Source organism: Myotis lucifugus, unplaced genomic scaffold, assembly GCF_000147115.1.
Source record: "Myotis lucifugus unplaced genomic scaffold, Myoluc2.0 scaffold_6, whole genome shotgun sequence".
Classification (NCBI taxonomy): domain Eukaryota; kingdom Metazoa; phylum Chordata; class Mammalia; order Chiroptera; family Vespertilionidae; genus Myotis; species Myotis lucifugus.
Window position 1 is genome coordinate 6,344,003 of NW_005871054.1, and position 26,703 is coordinate 6,370,705.

The 26,703-nt window shown below is 39.6% G+C and overlaps 1 protein-coding gene across 1 annotated transcript in view; it reads right to left on the minus strand.

Annotated features, from left to right (window-relative positions):
• The window catches only part of CCDC85A (coiled-coil domain containing 85A), a 161,399-nt gene that overhangs the window by 14,119 nt on the left and 120,577 nt on the right, over nucleotides 1-26,703 (minus strand). Inside the window, 1 exon segment of the mRNA XM_006083315.3 lies at nucleotides 24,857-24,933. Within this exon segment, the coding sequence (XP_006083377.1) occupies nucleotides 24,857-24,933 (77 nt within the window).

The window sequence follows — 26,703 nt, forward strand, 5'->3', positions numbered from 1 at the left end:
GCAATTATCTATTAAATAAGTCACACATATTCCTCACATGAGAAAATTACATATTTGCACTTGAACCATAATGATCATTTCAACAGAGCAACACTGATTTGAACACTGCTCTTTTGCAATAATTTCATATGTCAGTGTCTACTTTGTTTTCACCATCAGAAGAATTAAATCCAGTAATTTATAATATGATTGATGGCTTAAAATTCACCTCCCACCCCAACTGGCATAGTTTGATTTCTGGGACGATTCTTATGCTTAATGCAGTATTTCACAAATGAGTTCTCTTCAGGATTTGGTTCTCTCCGTGACTTCCACATCTCTCAGACCTTAGGTTTTTCTGATTCAACAACTGGGTAAAACTTAAGAATTCCTTTTGTCACATTCCATAATGTATAGTAAGACTGAACCCCAATGCCTCTCCATTGCAACAAAATTTATTATAACATGAAATCTAAGGTAACACCTATTACCATTTAGAATCAGCTGGAAAGAACAGCCATTCAGTTACTATGTAGACAGTGTACAATATTTTCCCACTTTCACAAAGCAGATAAAATATAAAAGGTCCTTTTTAAACATTATATGTGGAGTGCATAGTACTATTAATTTCCTAAGAGGGGACAATATACGTGAGCCAGTTTGTGAAAGAATAAACTACTTGGTGATATAACCATTTTAAAGGAAAAGGTACTCTTTTGGAATCAGAAGTAGTGACTTTCTACTCATGTGGGCAACATAATTTTTGTTTGTTTTTTAAAATTCTGGTCTTGGAAAAGTCTGTCCTGGACCGGCCATCATTTTTGACCTTCAAGTAAACTATACTTGAATGGTATTTATGTACTAATGAAGGCTTAGCTCTTTGCAAGCTCTACAATTACCAATCACACTATTTTCTGAAGACAGCTTCATAAAACAGAGTAAGCCTCCTGTAACTCGGTGCTTGGAATTGTTGTTGGCAACTTTGGAACTCAAAACAGTGGAAACCCAGATGCTGGCCATCAATTGGGAGAACAATTTCAAACAACCTTAAAGTCACTTTCTATTTTCTGAGTAATCCCATTTTGCTTAGCTTTGTTTTCTGCAGTTTTTAAAAATTCTACATTCATGAAAAAATACTTGAATAACCCTACCATTCCATAGGAATCTGAATACTCATTAGCCACTTTCTATACAGGTAAAGTAATCCACACATTATTGTAGGTATCAGGACAGTCCATCCTAAATGACAGCAAAGTAATGCTCTGCATCAAGACTGTGTGGGAGGTAAATGACAGGTTACTTACCCAGAGGCAAGTACTCATTATAGAAACCGTGAATTCTGTGGTGTGAGCAAACAGCCTGGATAGGGAACAAGAGTTATCCCTTCGTACCACTGAAAAAGATAAATGTTTGGTTCTGCTATCCCTTGTAACACAGCATTTCTGAAAAATCTTCCATGAAAAGTGAGGTTTAGGACATTTTCTAATATTGTCCTTAAAATCAGTGACTTCTTAAAAATTAAGAAAAAATGAAGCCATTCAGATTTTTTAAAAAAATGTATTACTCATAGTCTCGCTGCGTAAAATAATTACAATTCGTAATATGACTTTTAAGAGAACTGATAAGATGAAGCTATTGTGAATAAGTTGTCTTCTGGCTATTTTAGTAACATTGTTTTAATTAATACTTTGGAAGTTTCCATTCTTTTGCCTTCCAGAGTACACATTAAAAAAATCTTTAACAAGAATGACAGTACTGTCTTTACATTTTATTATGTAAAATGCAGGCTTCCCATTTCGATATAGATCAGACAAGTGCACTTGTAAGAAACTTTAGAGCCCAGCCCTCTTATCTATTATAGGAAGCCAACTATGGAAGTCTGAAAATTGATCGGCTAAAGTGGTTTCCTGTTAGTTAAAGATGTTTAATTTTTTATAAGCCCTGAAGGTAGGTCAAACTATACCTCATCAGAATACATACCTAGTTTAAGAGAGAGGAGGAATTCAGTATTTCCTTAGCATAGGGCAATCACGGATGGTTTGTGTAATCTCATCAGGCAAATAATATTTTGTTCCATTTTACCAATCTTCATTCTGACATTTTGCAGAACTGCAGTACCACACAAATCAAAGCCCAGATAAGAGACTTTAAAGGTCACCTTGACAAACTTCTTCCAAAAGATTCCTGCAAATGGGCTTAGAAATGCTAAAAGACTTTCTGCTTTGCTCTAATAGAGAATAGTTGATTGTATTCAAAGAAAAGTTTAGTTTTTATTTAATTAGAGAGTCTGAATTTACTCAATACTGATTTAAGACATTAAATAATTTCCTGGATTTGTAGATATTCATTCATTAAAATCATTTTTGCTGAGCACCTACGAGAGGTAATACCCCATGCTATGTGAGGTGGGTATCTATTCCAAGGTTTGTTGAGCGAGCAGCACAGTAAGTCCAGCTCATTGACTCCAAGGCCACACTGCCTAGGTTCAGATTCTTGATCTGGCACTTAGCAAGTACATGACCTCTCTGTGCCTCAGTTTCCTCATCTGTAAAATGTGGGTAATATGGTATAATAATACCTACCTCTCTGAGTGAGGCTACTTATATGAAAAGAGCTCTTACAACAGTGCCTAGCCCACATTAAGCACTCTATAACAATGATTTTCAACCTTTTTACTCTCATGGCACACATAAACTAATTACTAAAATTCTGCGGCGCACACACAAAAATATTTTTTGCAGATCTGATCAAAAGAAAAATAGGTATAATCAGGTGTTGGCTGTTGTCATGTTTTTATTTGACAATCTAAGGGGGAAAAGGTCAGTGCCCCTGACTAAATAGTCAGGTATTGCATGTTTTCAAAATTTTTGCAGCATACAGGTTGAAAATCGCTGCTCTGTATTTGCTACACATTTTATAAGTTCTTTGTCAATTTATATTCAGATGTTTATTATTTGAGCAGCAGTTCTTGGGGTGATTTGGCCCCCCAGGGGGGGACATTTTTAGCTGTCACCGTGAGGTTTCTGTGGGCATTTAGGGGGTAGAGGCCCAGGATGCTGCTGCATACCTGGCAGCACAGGAGTCCGCACAAGGAATTATCCAGGCCCTAATGGCACGAGTGCTGAAGCTGAGAAAGCCTGATGTCGGAAAACTGCAAAGCAAAATTTCTGTTGATGGCTCCGTAGCAGATTTTGCATATGAGGACAAGCGGCCCACAGGATTTGGAGCTCTTAGTGATTTCAAAGAAAACTCTCTAAGCTTCAGCCCTCCTGTGGTCTAAGTATAAAGAGATCCATCTTTCCACCTCCGAATAGGAAATTACTCTTTTTAACAAAAGGAATAGAATTAAAAAATATCCAAAACACTCTACTGCAACAATGCCAGCAGAACCAGAATACAAAACGGGCAGGTACAGGGCAGTGGTCCAAAGAACAGATTGCTCTCCGAGTGGAGAGATCCAGCACGCTGCCCCCATGAAAACCCAGACACCAGATCCAGCACGCTGCCCCCATGAAAACCCAGACACCATCCCACAGAGAATAAAATTGGCAGAAGGTGGTTTGCAACAGGTAAAGATTCTGCACTTAACTTTAGGCAGACACACCAGGAAAGAATAAAATTGCCAGGAAATAGAAATGAGGGCCCTGACCCATGAAACAACAGCTCCGAGCAGGTGAGAGCATTGTGTGACAGGCAGAGGCACACCAGAGAGACAGAAATCTGGATCAGAACAGTGACCATTCTCTCCTTCCCAGGAGGCTAAGGGCTGCAGTCTGGCACATGTTTGTCTCCTCAGTGGGTGGAAGACTCCTGAGAACATATCTTAGTCATAACAGCTCTCAATTGCTAAGCTCCTGTTACATGTTAGGACTCTCCTAAATGCGGTCCATTAGAAGATTACTAAGGCTGGCTAATATGAGCTCCCACTACGCGTTAATACCCATCAAGACACTAACTGTGGGCCTGGTACTATTCTCAGTCATTTACACTACATGATGATTTCTTTCTTTTTGTTTAGGCCCTAAAGGTCTCCTCCTGTTCTGTGTGCTCATCACGCAGCTCCAGGGCCTTCAAGGAGACCAGGGCACCCTGGGAAGATGAGGATGGTTGGGGTGGCCCAGGGTCTCGGGAGGATCAGAGGAGAGTGTTAGTCACTACAGCCAGCAGCGTGGCGTGGCGGCGACACTTACAAAACATTGCATCTGTAACAACATCCCAAGGATTTTGAAACTTGGGATATTACAAAGTAGCCTAAGGAATATGTTGAAAGTTATTGACAGCTCACTTTGAAATACTGTGAGTCATGACATAAATGAAATACAATAGGCTCCAGTTATTTTATCAAGAGAATAGTCTATTTCCTGTTCCTCTTTCTCTTCGGGTTTGGGTTCCAGTGAGACTTTTCCAGACCCCGTGCTTTTCTTGTCCCCTACTAGTGTGATCCAGGAAGTCACTGTCTTACCTCTAGTTCCTGCTCATTCATGTTCATTCTCTCTCTCTCTCGTCCTGGAGTAGGTGTCTAAAGAACTCGCTTCGCTCATGGTTCCACTGAGGAGTGAGTCAGGATCACATAAACTTTACTTTTCATTATTTAACAGATGGGTGTAGTCACCTCGACCATGTGAGCTGACAAGACCCTTTCATAACACAGCTCTAAGGCCTCTCACATTTTGCTGTAATATTATATATATTGTGGAGCTCCCCAAGGTCATTGCACCTGACTTCCTATCTCTGTAATCAGGATGACTAGCACCCTATCTGCTCAATAAAGTTAACATGTCAACGGATTATCAAAACCAATCTGTGACTTTTCCTCTGTCATCTCAAAAATAGTTGTATAAATGCTTTACTTGTGTGCCTATATACTTGGTAATTAGTAGGTTCCCAACTATTTGTCAAGTAACTACAACACACTTCTAGAGCACTAAAATGGCCGGAAATATGTGACACTGACATTTTTGTGAGGTTCCATTTTTGGCAGGTCCACACAAATTAAATTCCCACCATGTCCCCCTCTCATTAGTCAGTTACCATTATTCTAGTAAAATAAATCTACTCTGAAAATCTTGAATCACTTCCACCTATTTCTAAAGCTATATGTTAAATATGTTACAACACTAACTGAAATGATCATGAGATGGTACAGACCAAAAGCAGAAATAGACTTTATCACGGGGACATCCAAAGTATGTACTGAATCCCATCCAAATGGCAAACATCAAATGGTGAAAATAAAAAAATACGTATCAAAAGGGATATAATTCTCTACTTCCTTAAGGGTAGACCAACCCATAAGTATCCAGATGTTAACCAGCTAAGGAAATCAGAGGCAATATTTATTCACTCACTCATTCATGTTGCCAAACAACAGCTAAGATTGAAGTCTATGGAGTCACAGGAGTGGTGGTAAGGAGTTTCCATTCAGAGAACCTGGATTTTAGACAGTTGTCTTGTTCAGGGAGATGGAAGCAGTTCAGAGGAACTTGAGCCTAGAATGTGAGGGACAAGAGTAGCAGGACGGAGGCTGACATGAAAGGCAGGAGTCAGATGGCTTTGAAATTCATTCTAAACTGAGGCATGAGCGGTGGTAAGACCCGATTTCAGTTTTATAGATCACTCTAGCAATGTGGAGAATAATTTGGATGGGACAAGACTAGCTGAGATGAAGTCCAATTAGGGTATTAACAAAGAAGTTCAAGTGAAAAATGATTACTCATGGTGTACACTGGACAACAGCAGGAAGAATGAAAAGGATATCAATGGATTAAAAGACAGGATGAGCCCTAATGTGTATCTGAATGTAGGCAATGAGGTTGAAAGAGGAATCCAGAATGGCCCCCAGCTTTCTGGCTGGGTACCAGCTAAATAAATGGTCATGCTATTGACCAGGGTCGGAAGTGCCAGGAAAAGTAATATACCTAACTCTTTCATCAGATTTTAAAATCAAGATCAAAGAGGGAATTAACAATGTATGAAGCCCCAAATCATCTTTTTCATGGATACCCACACAAATGGGTTTCTTCTGACTCATAAGAGTGCAAACTATTTCAATTGTAATAACTTTACCCTCATGCCATGATGAAAATATCATCTGACCAAACAATGTAATGTTCTTGGAAGGAAAGTAATTTTGTAATATCAGTGAGGGCAGGTAAAGCTTGAAGATATCTATGGTTCTAAGAAAAAAAAATGACAGTAATTACAGAGATTAGCCTTTTTACAAGAATTAGAGAGGGCCAGCCCAGGAAGGAGAGAATTAATAGCCTGAGAGGGCGAAGGCAGCACCCACCCAGCGTCTCTGTAGCCAGAGTGACAGCAGGCAAAGAACAGTGAGGGCCCGGTGAACAATAGCTGAACAATAGCTAGGAAATGCAGACAATCGGATGTGCGCACTTTCTGCCTCCAGTAATGAGCTCTGTGCTTAATTCTAGCCTCCTATTAACCACACAACTCCCAGTGAGGAGCACTGAAATGTGCAGAGGAAAAAGAAGGGTACATCTAAATGGCTTAACAATCAGGTTGACAATCAGTAGTACAAGTTTACCACACATGTGCATACTTTTAGGTCTTGGTCTTATAGAAAAAGGAGATGAGGGGAAGGAGGGTGCATGAGTAGGACTAAGAAGGCACAGAACTGAATTGCCAGTGTAGACACAAAAGCAAAAAAGTCCTGCTAACAAACACTGCATTCGAATTGCAAAGCAGAGTCGATTGGTGCTTGTGTTAAGTACCTCAGCACTCCCTCAGAGCCCAGTGGAAGACATGCACAGAGCTTGCGCCCTTGGGACTAAACAGCCATGTAAGATGCATGCTTGCCAAGTTGACTACAAAATGCTCCCTGGTAAGGTGGTGGTTGCTGCCCTGGCTTTAGCACAGGAAGGGTCTTCAGTTTCACCAAGGACTCTTCCAGTACACAAAGCTCCCCCACAAAACAGGAAGGTCAAGATATGAGGTGGACAGAGGGACAGCTTCATACAAGGGGAGACATGTTGCTAACACAAGTAAGCACAGCCGCTTGTCAGCCTGCACTTCCTAGGCCATTTGCTGGGAGCTCTGTCTTGGCACGTACACAATGACCCTGCACTTGGCAGCTTATAAAAACCCCCATGGCCAACTGATGTGGACAGGGTAGCCTCTGCATACGTGGCAGCAAGACAGTCGCCAGCGGGAGAAATGGAGTCTCCCACCAGTGAGAACAGCACACAGGAAGCGTGGGGAAAGCATGAGCCCTGTTTTCTTACTAGGAAGGAAGAAAGAAAGTGACTTAAAAATAGGTTTAAGTCACCAACAAATAATTTATGATGGAAAATGCAATTTTCAGATTCAAACTTATATATGCTCATTTGGTAAATAATGCTCAAAAAGGATGTCTAGGACCTACTAGAGAGTTAAAATAAAACATAAAACAACTTTGTAGCATTAGCATAGAAAGGAAGTTCAAAACTCACCCACAAAATATGAAAGATTAAAAATGTTAAATGCGCCGCTCCTTTCCGCTTGCACTGCACCCCTGCCCCATCTTTAAATCTCAGTTTCCCAGGGCACAGTCCACAAACCTCTTCGTTTTCTCAATATTCTCACAGGAAGTCCCAATTCAGTCCATTAGCCATTTTTTCTTCCACAATTTTACCTCTAACCCTGAACACTCCTCTGAGGTCCAGATGTACCTATCTAACTCCGTATGTAACATCTCCTCGGAGACGGCCAACATCTCACATTTACCATGCCCCAAACAGCTTGATTCCCCCGCCCCCCCAAAGCTGTTCTCCCAGTCCTCCCGTCTCAGCACACAGCACCACCTATCATTCAGTTGCTTAGCTCAAAATCCAAGGAGTCACCCTTCATTCTTCCTAGAGCCACCTCACCCCGGGGCTGCCATGCCCTGCACAGTCTATGGGAACAGTTCCTCCAGTTCCTCAGTGCCCACCTCATGAAGCCACACGGGGTCCCTTTCCCGTATAGTCCCCATCCAGCCTGTCACGGAGCACCCTGGGCTCCACGTCTGTATTGTGAATCCAGTGCCTCTCCTCACCATCTCCACCCTTCCTCTTAGTTCCAGCCACTGTCAGCCCTGAGTCAACCAAGCTAGCTCCCTGGAGAGTGTCCCTCTGTCCCTGCTCTCGCACTGCCTCCTTCTCTACCCAGCATTGTGGCGACCTTTGCAATGTTAACAGATGATACCACAACCTTGCCCCATTCCTTCTATGGCTTTCCATCAAGTCAGACTCAAATCCCAACACTTGACCTTGGTCAACGAGCCCACAGGGTCTTGTTCCCTGCCTGCCTAACTTCATCTCTGGTTACTCTCCTCCTCACTTGCTGTGCCAGCCACACTAGCCGTCTTGCTCCTGTTTCCTCAAACATGACTAGTTTATTCCTACCTAGAGCTTTGCCCTTGCTGTTCTAGCTGCCTGGAATGCCCTTTCCTAGCCATATTGCTTTCTTCCCTCACGTCCCCTCAGATGTCCCTTCCTCAGGGTGGGGGAGGGTTCTAACTCCATGCAAAAGGCCCTGTCACTCCGATTTTCTACCCTGCTTCTGTTTTCTTCATAGTGATTATCACTCCCAGGCATTACCTATTTTTGCTTTTTTAAATAATGATCCACCTACTAAAATATAAGCTGCATAAATTTCTTATTCAAGGCTATATAGCTATTATCTAAAACAGTATCTGTACATAAGAGACATAAAAAGTACTTGCGGGGTAAAATAGTAAATGAATGGCCGAGACTTCCTCCTCTCATTCCATATTTGTTCAGGTTCTTGGGTTACTAAGAAAAGCAGTGGAAGCCCACGAATCACTTCCCATTGAATGAATATCCCTGTACCCATCTAATGATAAATGTAAAAACTTTTCATTTCAAATAGTGAGGTCACTGCTTTTGCCTAGCCTAGATTCTGGGGATGAAAGATCGCATAAATAACTGAAATTCAAAATAGCTCTACCTAGTCCCTCCACGTAAACTTTGACCACAGCTAATGGCACAAACCAAGTCTGCCCGGTTAAAATTTTTTGCTTTCCTGAAGTTTCTGGGTGAAGGACTTAAGAGTAATAGCAGGGCCAGTATTCTGAGTCCGTTATCCAAACAAAGGACCTGACTAAACTTTAAAATGCACAGCTAAAATTTTCCAAAAAGCTGACTAAGAACTTCTGAAAACTGACACTGTAAAACTTTAGGAAAGGCAGATTTTAAAAAGAAACTTTTTTTTTAAAATTAGAAATGTTTGCAATAGTATTATCCTGGAAAACAACCAGGTTAACCAGTAAAAAAAAAAAAAGTTGTTAAGGCTGCCTAGAGATGTCTTAAAAAGAAAGTATGTTGCCTATTCAAGAGAAAAATGACCCAGAGACTAATGAGCTCCATAAGCTACTCACTTCCTGACCCTCAGCAAGTCACTTGTCCTCAGTGCTGAAATGGAGAGGCCTATCAATTAGCCTCATGTGGCGGCGGTGAAGGGTGACTAATAGACTTGATTGCAAGGCGCTCGGAACAGTAATTGCTATAGGAGCTTTGCTATCAGTCCCCGCCAAAGCACTGCGAACACCTTTGGCCCTTTTCAAGCTCTCTTCTACCCCTTGGCTCTTCTGGTGTCCGTCAGTCCTAGTGACAAAGACAAAAAGACAAGTGAGGATCCTTCTTGCTTTTCCTCAGGTCCCAGCCTGACGCCCAGGAAACACGCTGGACACAGGAACGAGCCTTTGTTCTCCTCCGCGCTCCCCTAAGCACCTTGCAGGTAAGGCTCTTCCTCTCCTTCCTTTCCACGCACGCCTACACCATCATCAAAACCACAGATGGACAAAGATCACAGAAAAGGACCTGAAAAACACCATTCACTTAATTCTTACCAATAATCTCCTGACTTCTCACTCTTTCACAAAATGCCCTCATTACAAGAGTGATTGATTGCTGACCTCTGCCTAAGCTGGAAATTGATTTCCTCCTCATTCCCTGATAAACATGGATTTAGAATTTCACTCGTCTTTGAAGGACTCTATAGAAATTCATGTTCTTCCCGAGCCGCCAGCCATGTGGTGTCTATTTTAGAGACAAGCCTGCCCCACGTTATCTAAGCAGCAATCTCTCTAGACGCAAGAACAGCCAGGACACAAAAGCAATAGAATCAATCACTCACTAACGCATAGCTTTGGTAACCATTCCTCTGTGTTTCAGAAAAGTGCTATGTGTCTAGCTGGTAGAGCCACACCAAGTATTGTCCTTCCTGTAGGGGAGGACTCGCCTTTTCAAGTCAAATGCAAGCATCTTCATCTCCAACAAATTTTTATCCCAAAGCTAAGTGGTTTGTGAGGAAAAAATGCCTTTGCCTCTTGCTCAATGATTCCTCTGGTTCCATCACAACACATTTCAAAGATACTGATAAGTTAGGGCAGGTTTGGGGATGATAGGACAAAGGAACTTAAACCAATGAAAAAATAAAATACACTTATTGAAAAAAGGACATGTAAATAATAAATTCATTATGAACAAATGAAAATTTATGTAACAATAGGAGAGACCCCAATTAAAAAACACATTGACAAATTATTCTAGTGTGGAGCAGGGGTCAGCAAACTACTTGCAGAGTTAAATCCAGCCCCTTTCACCGGTTGTGGAAATAAAGTTTTATTAGAACACAGTCACACACATTCACATAGATATTCTCTGTGGCTATTTTCAGCTGTTCTCATGCTACAATTGCTGACATGAAAAGTTGCAGCACCATGTGGTTCACAACTTTGAAAATGCTATTGGGCCTTTTGCCAAAAAAGTGCCAACCCCTGGTAGAGAGGATGAGAAGGTCACTGCAGATGGCAATGGTCTGGAAGATTCTGGAGAAGGAAGCAAGCGGCTTAAAGATAGCGATTAGACAAATATTCTTCCCTGTGTTATTTATCTAAGGGCTAGAAACATCCTGAAGACTGATAAAAGGATGAAATCTTCCCATGCTGAGAAAATCTTTAGAGCGACGAAATCTCCCAGTGAAGAGCAAAACAGATGGACTAGAAACTAAACCGAGTTTCTTGGCTAATTCCAAATTCAGAACCCAAAGATACCACACCAGAGGTTTGCTTTGGATGGTGGTGCTGTTTTCATAGCTATCTTGCTTCTACAGAAACACACTTGCCACATGACAGGTTTCAGAAAAAAAGAATTGTTAGACCAGTGATAACAAAAGCTGGACACAAATCTCACCTCTGCCCATTAGTAGACATTCTCTCACCTACAAGTCAGTGATACCCACAGGGGCCAGGGGCCCATAGCCAGGACCTCAGCTGATACTCAGGTTGCAGTCAGAGCTTGTGACAAAAACAAACATCCACCCCATCATTTGAAAGAAAGAAGAGCATGTAAAAATAAAAGAATTGGACATTATCCTTTTCATGGCCTGCTGTGTCTCTCCTTGTGTCCTAAAGACTTAAGACTCTGAACACTTAAAACAAGTAGGATTGATGTCCTCAAACAAAATTAACAAAAGATACATCTGAAATAAAATGTGTCATTTCTTAAGGCAAAAGGTATTAAAGATCAGTCTGCTAACATCAAGCATTTTCTACTGGTTTAAAAACCAATTAAATTCTTATTTATTCCTAACATCCTACTTATTACTTATTAAAATTTCTATGGCATCAATTTATACCCTGAGAAACCACCCAGAATGGAGAGATGTCTTATCCTATTCTCATGACTGATTCTGAAGAACTCTGTTACTATCAAGATCCTGTGCAGGGTACTTATTTTAAGTGGAAAACACTGGAGTGGCAGCTGCCCTTACCTGCTCTCAGGCCGATCTTGATCTCATTCTCAAGTGCCAAAGACAGGATAACTGGTTTCCCTAACCAAGAAAATCCTCCTCCTCAAAAAAAGTGGATGCCCAACAGCCACATGAGCCACCTTCTTCACAAGTGACCATTTAGAGGCTCAAGGCTTAGACCTCTCCAAAGTCCTCCTACGCTGGCAGGGAACCTCGCTGCCATCACCAGCTATCTTACCATTTGCAGAACTCACTGACAAAAGCATGTGAGTTTGGCAGGTCAAGGAACCACATAATGAAATAGGAGTGGGGTAGGAACAGGGAGTGGAAAGTCAGTGAGGCTGGTCCCAAACAAAATAACCATGTTCAAAATGCAAAGTTGCTGAAGCATCCTTTGTCTAAAACTCTTTGCCAGAAGATGACATCCAAATTCTAACCGTAGTTTCTGCTAACCTTTGGCACCCAGCGGAAGCGTGGCACCCAAAAGTATAAAGACCCATCATTCCCACACAATTATTTGTGGATAAATTCACTGGAATTGAGATTTGTTTCTGAGTGTACATTTTATGCTTTTTAAAAAATGGAATTTCTATAGTTGTGTATATTAAATTCCTAGTGTATGAAAATGTTTAAATACATTTAAAAACCCCTCAGTTGGCATGATGACACACCTGCCTTGGGTGTCAGAACAGCTGACACATCTTGGCTATTGAAAAGCCTCCTGTCCAAGAGCCAGCTCTTAGAGTATGTGAGTCGGGGATGGCTTCATCTGGCCCCAGTCTTGCTATTTGTTATCTATCAAACGTTAGAACTTCTGCCTCCAAAGTTGTTCTGTTGCAAGTGAGGCGTTTTGGGTGAAGAAAAGAGAGTACCACATCCTTTATTTGCTATACTACATTTGAATCAGATTTACATTTCTTCGGTGATCCTTACATTTCTATATTCATTCTTTTTTTTTCTAATATAACTGCTAAGAGCAACAGCTAGATCAGCGATTTTCAACTTTTCATCTCCTGGCACACATAAACTATCACTGAAATTATGCAGCACACCAAAATATATATATTTTGCCAATCTGACAATATATATATATATATATATATATATATATATATATATATATATATATATATATTTGATGATTACAAAGTAATAATAGTAATTACTTACCCTTTTTGTTCTAAAGTAACTTTAAAAAATCAGGTGCCTATACTTGTAAATAAGGATTTCTGATACCAAGAATTAACCAATCGGACACAATCATCTTATGCAACATGACCATATATGACCTATATATTCATGGTTCAAGTCAGGGCATTCACACTGGATGGCTATTGTGTTGGTTGTGTCATTTTTTTGACAGTCTGAGGGAAAAGAGATCAGTGCCCCTGACTAAATAGTCAGGTATTGCATGTTTTAAAAATTCATGCAGCACACTGGTTGAAAATCACGGAGCTAGATGAACTACTAAAATAATAATTAGTCTAAGAGTTTTAAGCAAGTAGGTTAGCTGCCTCCTTATTCTTTCATTTTTCTCTTTAAAAAAAATGATAGTTCAAAAGTTGCTTCTACTCTGTTAACCTATATCATGCAAACTCCAAAAATCTCAAAGAGGATAAAATTCTGAAACAGGGCTTGCTATCATTTGTGTGTCTCAATTGAGCACTTCTGCAATCACAGATGTTTGAGGTACTGAGAAGTTTGAGGACACGAAGTTCTCCCAAAGGAAAGAATTAGACCAGGTAAATACACTGTCATCAAGGATAATGGAGCACTTTTAAAACAGAGGAACAGTCTTTGAATTGACTGTCTCTTTACTAATAGTAACACTTCCTTCTCACCTCCATTTCTGAACTTAACACTAGAACCCTGTGGTATGAAGTACTTTCTCTACAGGCTTTGGACGTAGAGCAAGGTAGAACCCGTGCATAGTTGGGGTTGTCTCAGCCCAGAGAATGTTGGGAGCTACGGGGGCTAGACATCACTGCAGCAGCCAGTCAACAGCCCAAGTGAGGACCAGACTTAGTATATTCTTGAGGAGGGTATATAGGTCATCCCAAAGGTAAGCTGACTGGGTTGAGAGAACAGATTCCATCTGTTTCACCAATCTGCACTGGTGTGGCCTAAGTAAACACAAGCTACCATTACTTCCCCTAATGCCACATTTACAAATATGCATGGGTTGCTTATCAAAATACTCCACTGCTTATTGATACAGGAACTACTTTGTAAAATTTTTAGAATAAACTCATAAACCCAAATCAGAGGTGGGAACCTTTTTTCTGCCAAGGGCCATTTGGATATTTATATCATTCGCGGGCCATCCAAAATTATCATCTTAAAAATTAGCCTGCTGTATTTGGTTAAACATTTAATTAACTCACCCCTGATGCCTCCTTGGCAGGGCCAGACCAAATGATTTCCCAGACCTTACATGGCTCTCGGGCCGGACATTGCCCACCCCTGCAAATCTTTCTCTTACTAAGCATGATTACTTAGCCACCAAAGGCCCCTAAGTTATAAAACAATTAAGACAAAGCCTGTATTTCAGATGCTCTTTCTTCATACTGTTTCTCTACACCTACTTTAATTAGCTCCTTAGGTTACCATGCTACCAGGTTATACAGGCTCAGTGGCCCGCAATCTGAAAGATACTATATAAACGCTCCATATAAACTGTAAAAGCAGCCCTGGTCACCGTCTCCCAGGGCACCTACGCTTCCTCTTTCATTTTCTATGTCATCCACAACACCTAAAGAAAGGCTGAGCCCACTTCTTGCTGGCTATTATTTCAGATGCTTTAGTCTACAGGATGAATCCAATAAATCAGAAATCCTTTGGAAAAAAATATTTTCTTCTTCCGGACATTGTTCCTTCTGTGTATCACAAGTAAAGACTTCGATTTATATGCAGGCACTCTTTTGTTATTCTCAGTTTAGTCAATGTAACAATTAATGTATGCCAACTCATGTCTTTTTTTTTTTCTTACAGTAATTTATTTTGGCTTATCTCTGAATGGAATTACTGAAAAATATATTACATTTTAAAATAAAGACTATACATTCTTTCGGTATAGAGGTAAATAAGTTAATTTTCTAACATGTCCTGTACTGCTATTCTCTCATAATTTAACTTTTTCTCTCTCTGAAATGTCATGTCTCCATTCATTACATGAAATCATTTGAAATATTTTTACATGTCATTTTAAAAAATTGTTTACATTAGTTTATGTACTCAGAAGAAAATATCCTAAGTTCAGGGGATCTTTAAAAGGCATTTCCTTTTAAAAAAGTAGCAAGACTTCATAATTTTGGGCTCTCTGAAATACTGTGTTTACGGACTGGATTGAAAGTCCAGCTCCAGGATGCATGTAGGATACCGCAGAGACCATGTCAGAGCAAAGAGCCACAGGCAATGACAATATTCCACATGTGCTTCCCGTGAGCGCCTCTCTACCACTGGAGAGAACCAACTCAGCCTCCACATGTTTCTCTATCTGTTCTTCAGTAAAGACCCCCCTCATTCTGGGACCTGGGAACTTTGCATGGGGGATAAGACACGGCCCTAAGCTTTCATTTATCCTTGGGCTCAGACTATTCAGGACCGGAAAGAACCACACTTACCAATAAAGCACCTGACCAAAGAGAAAGCCATAAGGACTTATCACACTCATTTTATTCTTAGATAAGTATACTGGTCGGGAAAACTAGTGCCTTTCTGTTCATTACACATAATTTTATATAATGAATAAAAATAAACCTTAAAAGGATGCACATTATCTCTCAAAACACACAAAAGCTAACATGGCTTAAGACTAGTGCGTGAGCTCCACTATACACATATTTGATGTGATATCAATCTCAAAGATATAAAACCCCGGCTGTATGGGGTTTAAATAAATGTAATAGCTATCGGATGAGGTTTTATTAACATCAGAACCCAAGGAGGTAGAATAACCCACAATGACATAAATCAGCAGCTGTAAATGAAAGACCAAGTATGGTATTACGTTGTAGTTTTAAGAAATTTTACATCAAAATAAAAAGGGGCACCCCTATCTTGTGTGGACATCACATATGAACACAGACTTTCTCCAGACAGAGTCATGGATTACAGAACTGAGAGCTGCCACATCACCTAGGACAACTCTCTCCTTTAGTCAAGGCACAGGGGCCACACAGAGGTCAGAGGCATCCTGGCCCGGCAGCTAATCCGCCACCACCCAGGGCCGCTGATCTCCACCAGCGTCTGCCCCAGCATGTCACAGGGCCTCCTCTAACACTGGTTACCAGCAGTCCAAAGTCACTGCTGACTATGTCTGCATTCTAAAATGACAGTTATATTTTGCTTATTTTTCACACAATAATAGCCTTTTAAATATAATTTAATAAAATCTCAAATCACTGAGAAATTTAAACAGCCTTATTTTTCCAAGCATATAATTATCTGTCTACATTACATCTTTTATATATAATATATTTATACTAGTGGCCCAGTGTATGAAATTCATGCACCCTCTCCAATCAGGGACACCCTGGGGGATGTCCCAATCCCTGTGGGCATTCAGACATCCCTCTCGCAATCTGGGACCGCTGGCTCCTAACCGCTCACCTGCCTGTCTGATCGCCCCTAACCCCTCTGCCTGCCTGCCTGATTGCCCCTAACTGCCCACCCCTGCCTGCCTGATCTCACCCCTAACTGCTCTCCCCTACCGGCCTGATCACCCCTAACTGCCTCTGCCTGCCCGATCTCACCCCCAACTGCCCTCTCCTGCCTGCCTGATCTCGCCCCCAACCTCCCTCCCCTGCTGGCCTGATCTCGCCCCCAACTGCCCTCCCCTGACGGCCTGATCTCGCCCCCAACTGCCCTTCCCTGACAGCCTGATCGCCCCTAACTGCCTCTTCCTTGGCCCCCACCACAATGGCTTTGTCTGGAGGAAGCTGGACGTCCAGAAGATGGCCAGTCAACTCGGTCTAATTAGCATATTACCCTTTTATTAGAATAGATTATATAGGATAAGATTGCTTAAATGGGGGGCGGGGAGCCTTTTTAAGCAGGAGGAGATGCTCTTGGCAAATAAAAATACATAATCCCTATGTACTATATGGATAGAACATATGCACTATACTGTCAAAACCAGTCATTAAAAAATTGAACCGCTTACACCTTACACCAAACAGCTGTTGCCCTTAAAACCCCTCCTCAGCCCCCACTTCAGGTTCTGCCTTTGCAGTTCACCCAGATTAGGTTCTGATTGGTCGGTTTCTATGCCAGTGTCAAAAGCTCCGCCTCCTAGGCAGCCATTGGCTCCTCACAGTTCACCCAGATTTGGTTCTGATTGGTCGGATTCTATGCCAGTCAGCGTCTCCAGGCCTATCCTTGGGCCTGATCAGAGGGGCGGGGCTGATCAGCAGCCCCTGGGGCTGCTGGTGAGGCCTGGAGAGAAAGAGAGGCAAGGGCTGATCAACAGTTGCCATGGAGGCTGCAGATCAGACCCTGCTTCTCTCACCGGGCCTGATCCACAGCCCCTGAGGCAGTCAGTGCTGGGTTGCCGCAGCGACACAGCACTGACTGCAGGACTGACTTCTGGTGTTCAGTCGTTCGTTCAGTGGTTTTGGACTTTACGGACCCTGGCTCATTATATATATAGATTTAGGCAATATAACTACTGCCTATAATACACTTATGTTTGTCTACTTTATATTTAGAGGATATAGGTAATTACCAATTATCAAGAGGCACCAACTTTAGTTTCTTATATGTTAGAAGCATCTTCACTTTGCACAGGCTTATAGCAAAGAAACTAGAAGCACTTTTACATGAAAAATGCCTAACGCCACTGTAGGAAAGGTTTGAACCAGAATGAAGAAGAGAACGCGTGGTTTAAATGCTGCTTTAGATACATCAGCCATGGAGGTAGTGACCTCCAGCAGGGAATGGAGATTGAATGGGCTGTGCGATAGAATTTACATTTAATTCTGATATCAAACACTACCCAAGATTTTCCACTTTCTATTCCTTACCCTATTAGAAAAGGACTGCTTCACATTTATCTTTTTAAGTTTTGACTTTACTTTTGATTTTTTTAAAAAAAGCAAAAAAGTGTAGAAAACCATTTTGACAAAGCACCATTAATGTCTCTTATAGTTCCATCTCAAAATTCCTCCATATTACTTCTCATTCATACATCTGTGATTCTAGTGAGATGACTACACAGCAAACCTTGATGCTCAAAGTCTCATCATTTTTTGTGTGTGACAAATTCTGCCAAGGACAAGTAACAGGAATGCTGCTATTTTTATGGCTACTACAAATAAAAAACAAACAAAAAAACAATTTAACATCCACTAGTGATAGAATTACTAACATGCCAGTGTAGATATACAAAAGGCAACACTGTTAAACATTATTGATACCAATGTCCGTAATAACTTTTAAATTCAATAATTCTAAGTAATAAGTTTAATAAGTGCTATAATTATATTTTCTATGCATTGCAACTCACCTATTTTCTCTCTTTAGAATGAAGACTTCTTATCACGTATCGGATCCTCAAACACAAGCCCTCAAGCATGAGGGGAAACACAGACGATGTTGTACATCTCCTCACCATGAGAGCCTTCCATGTCACCTTAGACATTACCCTATTAATTTTACTCTTTGATATTTTCTCTAAAAGACTTTAACTTTTCCCTTAATCCAGTCTCTATTTATTTAGGTTCTCCAGCATGACCTTTCCCCCACAAATCTATTTTCCAAATCTATTTGTCTCTTCTATTCCACTACACCCACACCACTGGGGTAGCTCCCACCTATCCTCTGAAAACTCTATAGAACTATACCTAAAAGCTGTCTTTTTTTTCCTTTAATTATATAAATCATGGCGATTTAGAGAAAATGGGAATCCACACGCACGATTCCTCCGGTGGAGTCCATTTAAATCCTTAATGGGTTTAACTTTTTTTCTCTTATCAGTAACATCCAGATTCTACTCAGGTTGTGCAACATAGAATTCCTATCCATGAAAAAAAAAAATTTTTGGCACATATTACTCCTCAGGAGGGCCAAGAAAGGTAATTTCCATGAAAATAACAAAGAACACCACCACTTGCTTTAAGTATCCTGGGAAGCATTCCCTCTGCTACTTTTTTAGAGCAATTCAAGCCCTATATCAGCCATATATTTATGGTCCCATAAGACAAAAGTGACTTGCAAAACAAAGTCAGAAAAATGTGCAAAGGAGAAAGGGGAACAACCATAAGTATCTCCACAGCAAAAAAGCAAAAGCACCCGGGAGAAATCCATGCGCGCCAGAGAGAATCCGCCCCTCTCTGCCCTGAGCACCGTGATCTGCATCAGCACAGGACAGAGGGAGCTTTTCAGAGACTTGATCAGGGACCTGGGGTGGTTGCCATGGAAGTGAACTACTCAGTTTCTTTAGCTCCTGTGCCCCCTCCCCGGGCACTTCTGGCAACAGTAATAGGTTCTTTCCCTTTGTTCAGAAATGCTCTGGACTGGCCCTGCCTCTTCCCCATGCAGTGTGAGGCCACACTGTCACCAAATTACAGGAGTGGGATATTTTTCATTCCCATTCCTAAAATTAGACTCTTATTTGCGTGCTAGCACAACAGAACTGGAACCACTTGCTCAAAGGGGCCCCTTCAGTGGTGCTCCAGTTGCCATGGCTCTCAGACCCATTTGCTGAGCCCCAGCCCCGGGGGCAGGCACAGGCCCCAGGGCAGGCAGGCAGGGCACCTTTACTGCTCCTGGGAACCGAACCTCTCTCAAATGCTGGTCTCCAGAGGAAGGTAGTTTGGTTTGGAGAGGACCTCTGGGGCACGGAGGAGATAAGAGTGCTTTCCAAACAGATGCTGGTGCCAGAACACTGGATGAAGGGAACAGATTTCCCGATGGGACTTTTAACAAATGCACTTAATTGACTTTGGCATCTCAGCAAACTTCTTGTTTCAAGTCTCGAGCCCTACTAATGATGCAAAATCGAAACTCAACACAGAAGAGGTGATAATAGTTTTATTTAATAGGTAAAATAGTTTTTACCTCACTGTTATGTCTGAATAGTGACTAGTGTCTTCAAAAGACAGTATTATCTATAATAAAATCCTCAGAATGGTCTTCTGTATCATCCACGTTAAAGTATTTCCTAGCTAAGAGATTTCATTGCAAATTCCGTACATAATCATATGGATGGCACATATTACTCCTCAGTAGCATAGGGTAATGCTTCACTGGATTCTTACAGAGAGATCTAAGCAAGGTGTCTGAATTTGGGCTAAAATATAAAACTTTATGGGTATATACCTTGAAAACTACTACTGTAACTATTTGTGCCCCTACCCGCCTACCCCCTGCCCCCTCTGACCACATACTGTTAAGTATGACTTTTTCGTGCAAATTTAAGTATATGTGTTTGTACAACCAAACTTTGATTCTAAAGTATTTAAAAAATATGTCAGAGCGAAGACTACAATGAATTTTTGCAAATTTAAGAAAAATAGAATATTTCCCTTAAAGCAGAAACAGAATAAATGTTTAAGAAATCTTAGATGGCTAAGCAGATACCATGTTAATTTTTAAGACATGGTTAAAAAAAAGAATTTGACAGTAAGATAAAAACAGACTTAATAAGTTAATACACTGAATTTTATAAATGTCATGAAGTGACTAAAGGAGGCACTGTGTGTGTGCTAGAAAGAACACTGAACAGGCCTACGTCTTGGCCCTTAATCAGCTGTCTCCTCCCCTCTGAACCTTCTAGGCCTTTACTGAAAGAGAGAATTGCCCGATGTAATATGTAAGGCTTTATCCAACTCTGAAGATCTTTATCCACAGAAAGTTTGTGTTTATGTGTAAAAGCATACAGGTAATAGGTATGTTCCGTTTAAACTTGATATAAAATTCCGAACAGCCAGTGTAGCTCAATGTTTGAGTGCCAACCTATGAACCAGGAGGTCATGATTTGATTCCTAGTCAGGGCACATGCTTGAATTGCCAGCTCAATCCTCAGTAGGGGGCATGCAGGAGGCAGCCAATCAATGATTCTCTCTCATCACTGATGTTTCTATCTCTCCCTCTCCTTTCCTCTCTGAAATCAATAAAAATATATTTTTTTAATTTGATATAAAATTCCTTACAATAATTTTACACATTGGGTCTTTTATTTCATAAATTCCTACTTATGTTACTGTGCACGACTCTACCTCACCTGATTTAAAAGTTAGTCAAATTTCATAGATAGCAACTATATTTATTTAAGAAACACACAATCTTCATTTAGTGCTCATCTCACATTAAATATACACAGAATGGAGCTCACAGACCAGTCTGAGAAGTTTTAGTATTTTGAGAGGTTAGATGCAATTCTTTGAAATATTTTTATAAGTGTAATTTGTAAAACATGTATATGTGTTTAAGAAAGAATACCTAAGTTCAAGTGATCATTAGTGATCATTTGCACCAACTTTCAGAAAGGACCTTCAGGGATCATTCATGTTGTCACATATTGCAGGATTTCCTGCTTTTTAAAGACCGATTCCTCTCCCATTGTATGTATATACCATATTTTCTTTATTCATCTGCTGATGGACAGTTAAGTTGCTTCCACATCTTGGTTATTGTAAATAGTACTGCAGTGAACATGAAGTACAGATATCTCTTTGAGATTCTGATTTCAATTCTTTAGGATAAATATCCAGAAGTAAGATAGATGGATCACATGGTAATATGCCAAGTGAAATAAGCTGTCACAAAAGGACAAATTCCACATGATTCCATTTATATGAGATCTCTAAAATAGTCAAATTCATTGAAAGAAAGAATAGAATGGTGGTTATCAAGGATTGGGGGGAGGGGGAAAGGGGAGTTGATAATCAACATGTATACAATTTCAGTTATGGAAGCTGAATAAGTTCTCGAGATCTAATGACAAACTCATACCAATAGAAAATAATACTGTACTGTACACTTAAAGATCTTTAAGAGGGTAGATCTCATATTGTCTTCCTATCAAAATAAAAAGTTTTTAAAAAAGGCATTTCCTTTTCAAATAATACATATCAAATACCACTGCATTTTCTGAAAATAATGAGAATGTTCTTATTTTAGGACACCTTTGATAACTGTGTTCACAAATTAGATTTAAGGTATAGCTCAATTGTCTTGTAGGATACTCTAGAAACCATGGCAGAGCAAAGAGATCTGTGCTCCCTGGGCAATGGCCTGCCATGGAACATATTAATATTCCATCTACACTTCCTGTGGGCTCCTATGTACCACTGGGTAGAACCAACTCAGTCTTCACTACGTTTTTCTCTCTGTTCTTGCATTTAAACCCTTCATTCTAGGACTTGGCAACTTTGCATGGGTATAAGACTGGACCCAAACTTTATTTACACTCAGGCCTACAAAATTTAAGAGCTGGGTGGAACCTTGTCATGTATAAATTAAGAAATGGAAGCCTTTGCATCTAACCAGAGAGAAATCCACTGCATTTATGACACTCACTTTGCTTATTTTAAAATATGCATAGCTAGGGAAAAGTTGTGACTTTCTTTTCATTATATGCAATTTTATATAAGGAATAAAAATGAGCACGGAGGAGATTTTATCCTCCGGGAAAATGCTTTACATAATTATTCTAAACACTAAATTATCAGCAAAGAAACTGGACACAGCCACAAAAGATATTTGACATACTTGGAATGTCAATTGCCAACTATATTCTTATTCCTATTTATCCAAAGACAAGTGGTCATATTTTTTAAAACTTGGGAACAAAAAATAATTTCTTCTAATCAACTGCACAGTGAGAAAGCTCTTAACTGAAAATCAAGTTTTCAGATATTGAGACTATTTTATGCAGTGACGTTAGCTTGTTGCATTGAATTGACCTTGCAAATCAGCTAACATCATGCAATCAGAAATAGTTTCTGCGGGGAAATCACATAATTATCTCTAACAGTCCCAGTGACGTCTAAGAAATTGCACAGCCTGTGTGTTTTCCAGCCCCAGTCCCAACCCTCCACAAGGATTCCCTTTTATGACTCTCACTGTCTGTTCATTTCAGTGTGTTTCTACCAATAATTGCAAGTGCTGATTCTATCGTATGTATTTTTGCTGTAAATGAAAACACTAACAAGTACCGAAATTTAATGGAAATACTGCTTTTGAACAAAGAGAGAGCTATCGTTTTCTTTGCATATTATTTAAAACAATGGATTTTTCTTTACATTAAAGTAATTTGGGCACAAACATAGCTGTTTAATTTTATATATTTTTCCATTTTACCATCTCTGATATTAGCAAGAATCTGACTAGAAATGATTGACATCTTTTTTTTTCCTCTTTATGGTACATATGATACTGGGGCATCTCACATCAGTAACACCTTAGATTCAATAAAACACGATCTTTCCTAGCCACTTCTTGTGGAGAAATAAACAAAACAATGTTTTTTGACAGAAAGTAGCAGAGAATTTTAAAAACATATGCTTGAACACTTTATACCTTGAAAAGTTTTTTAATCTCTTCTACGCTTAACTGTGTAAGTACTATGTATTTAATTACACACACATATCAAGTATAGGTGAAGACTTCTGATTTCTTTTCAAGACCACTAACACTCACATTTGCAGATTTTTAGAAATCAATCTTGTCATCATTTTCACATTTGTAGTCCCTCTTTTTCGTTAAGATAGCACACATGTTAGCATTTTGATGTTGATGCTAGCATTTCCACTCACAGGAAAACTAAGAAACATTCTTTTTTCTCTTTCTTTTCATTTACATTCCCAGTTGCCTCTGAGATGGTATAACCATAGACAGTGTCCATAATCAACTAATTATATTTTTTTCACGTTTGGAACAGGGCCCTAACACACTCATACAGTGAATCCAATATAAAAGGAAAAATGGCAAAGAAAATTTGAAAATGAAAAGTACAGAAGAGCAAAGAAAAAAGCTCTACATATACTTTATTCCATGGTACAAATGACCCTTTCAGTCATCATGAGTTTTAACATATGTGTAGTTTGAGAAGGGAGATAAGTAGATGCATATAATTTCATGATTTCTAGCCAGATGATTGGCCAATGGAAGAAAGAGACAGGCGTTCTCACATTCAGTACCTGATAGCCCAAATCATCATTACTGACCAAAAGTCACTTAAAAAAACAAAACAGGATTTTAAAAAAGACCTAAAATGTCTTTCCTAAGCATATTTGCACTAATGTTTCTATATCTCCTCTTGCACTGTAACCGGTCTTTGTATTTCCGTTTAAACCATTTGAGTTTTAATTTTCCCTAAGTCACTTATGAAATAGAAATAATCACCAAAATGTGGAAAGAACAATAGCAACCAAATACTTAAAAAGTTCACTTTTATAAAATATTAAAATACGTTGCTGCCTACATGTCTGTAAAGGGAAGCAACCCAGAATCAGATTTGTTCAACTCCTCACAGAACATTTCCCAAGAACCACCCCCTCAAAGGACCAACATCATTTCACCAAGATATTGGCCATGGAAATAATTTTATAAGGAAAATATGTGGCAGGCAGTACACCCCAGACAAAGCCACACTTTACATTCACCGGGGAAAAGAAATGAGGCCCCAAAGTAAAAACTGTCAATTACTGTCATCACCTTGTTGTGCTGAAAGGTTCAATCATATCACAAAGAACTTTAGAACGTGCTAATTTAATTAAAACATGACAGCTTCAATCTACCCAAGCTTTCCCTACCTCACAAATTAGCAAAATTTTTCTTTAAATACAAGCCCCTTCTCTATCTTCACCAACGACATGCATAATGTATATGAGCAGTGCTATCAAAGTACTTTCTATTTCCTTTCATTTTTCTTTTCTTCTTCCTCCCAAAATTACTTTACATTCTTATTTCAGACATCTGCATCTTTTATTGTCACAGTTTAAGAACCTGCATAATAGGATGGTCATTATGAAAAGTAATCACACTCCACACTGATGAATGACTACTTACAAAATGATTTCTATCATTTAAAGGAGGAAATGTAATTGAGACTTCAAACTCCAAATAAAATGCTACAACTCAAATGACACTGACTAGCTATGAGCTTCTGGAAGTCACCCACCTGGGGCAGCATGCGATTCTCTTCCTCCAGCTGTCTTACTCTTGCCTCCAGCTGCCTAACATAGGACAAGGTTGATTCTAAAATTGAAAAGAAAGAACTCACATTATACACACAGGTCTTGTTCGGTGCACTGTCAGGATATTTCTGGCTTGATTTATTCAAATCAGGTAGTGACTACAAATCTGTTATTTAAAAAAATTAAAGAAAAGAAAAACACAACAAGTTTCCTCCCCAGAAAAAAACAATAACAGAAGCTATTGAAACCACAAGCAGTTTGAACAACTGGACAATGTTAAGGAGAATTCGAGAAATTTATATAGGCGGTGAGATTGTAGGCGTTTGCGCACCATGTAGCCCTCAGAACATTAGACATCTTGAAGACAGCTGTTTCTTCTTTTCGGCTTATTTTGTACATTTTGGGCTTTCAATGAGCTGCACCATGCATAAGACTTTTGTAATGTTAATTATAACCAAAATAAATTACAAGGTCATATTAAAAATAGAAAATAATATTTCAAATATCCAGTTCCCTTCATTATACCAATACATATTTCAAGTGTTAAGACCAACATTTTGTTCTTGTCACAGATCTACAGATATTAAGACTGTAATTCAAAGAATGGCTATGAAAGGGCTAAATAATTAGAGTTAGGCTGAATTTTGACAGTCATTTTGGCTGTGTGTGACAAAGACCCAAGTTTCCCCAAAATCTCCAGGTTAACCAGGGGCAGACTTGAAATTAATTCTTGTTTTAATTTCATCACAAACTCAGGTGTATACTGAGCTCACAGTCAGCATCATGCTTTTCCTGTTCCCTAGTGAAACTCGAAAGTTCACAGCTTTACATCAGGAAATGGATTTCATTTTGAGGAACAATCTGACAGTGATATTTTTCATAAAAGTGAAAGTATTTAAGCACATCATAGAGAACACAGCTGCCATTCATTACCCAAGAACAAACATTTCAGGTAAATGTACATAACACAGAATCCAGAGCATGTCTGCAGTTAGCATTAAAGTACAGATCTTCCTCGGTGCAAGTAAGAGGCAAGTGTTTGGAGCCCCTAACAGCCTCAACGTAGGATGAATATTGATGCAAATTAATACCTTAATCTGAAATTCATCATGGAAATGCTATAATTTTTATATGGAAATTGATTATATGACCTCAATTTCATATTTGTGACCTCCCAATCAACATTTTATTTTCTTAAAATACATAAGAACCTCCAGTCCTTAATTCACAAATGTAGCACCTAAGCTCATCCCTGACCACTTTACACAAGCCTGTTTTCACAAATATTTGCAGAAAGTCATTATGGCTGACATGAACATAACCACCCACTGATCTCACACCAATGGAGAACATAGCCTTGAGCAATCCTCATACAACAGGAAAACACAAGAGGAAGGAAACTGAAGACATTTGCTAGAAATATGCTCTCATTTTTTAGCTCAATGAAATGTTAAGAGTTTGCTTTATAGATTCTTCCAAATGGAAAAAAAAAGCATAAGGCATAAATGAATAACCAACGTATTGATTTCATGAATCTGCTTTACTCTAGCAAATGAATAAGTAATTTGCGGATCAAGATGTGAATGTAGATGCCTGATTTACAGTTTTGCAAGCCCCACTTTCAACTCTACAAAAACAGCCACTTAAGAAGGGCCATCCAAGTGAAAAGTTGTCCAGAAATATTCTATTTAAACCATGAACAAACACATTTCTTTTCTTTGTCCACAATTTACATCTTACCTTTATTGTCCCTATACTACACTGTGCTTGAGGCTGTAATACTTAAAGCACTGAAATGACTCTATACAGAGTGCTTCAGGTGATATTTGAA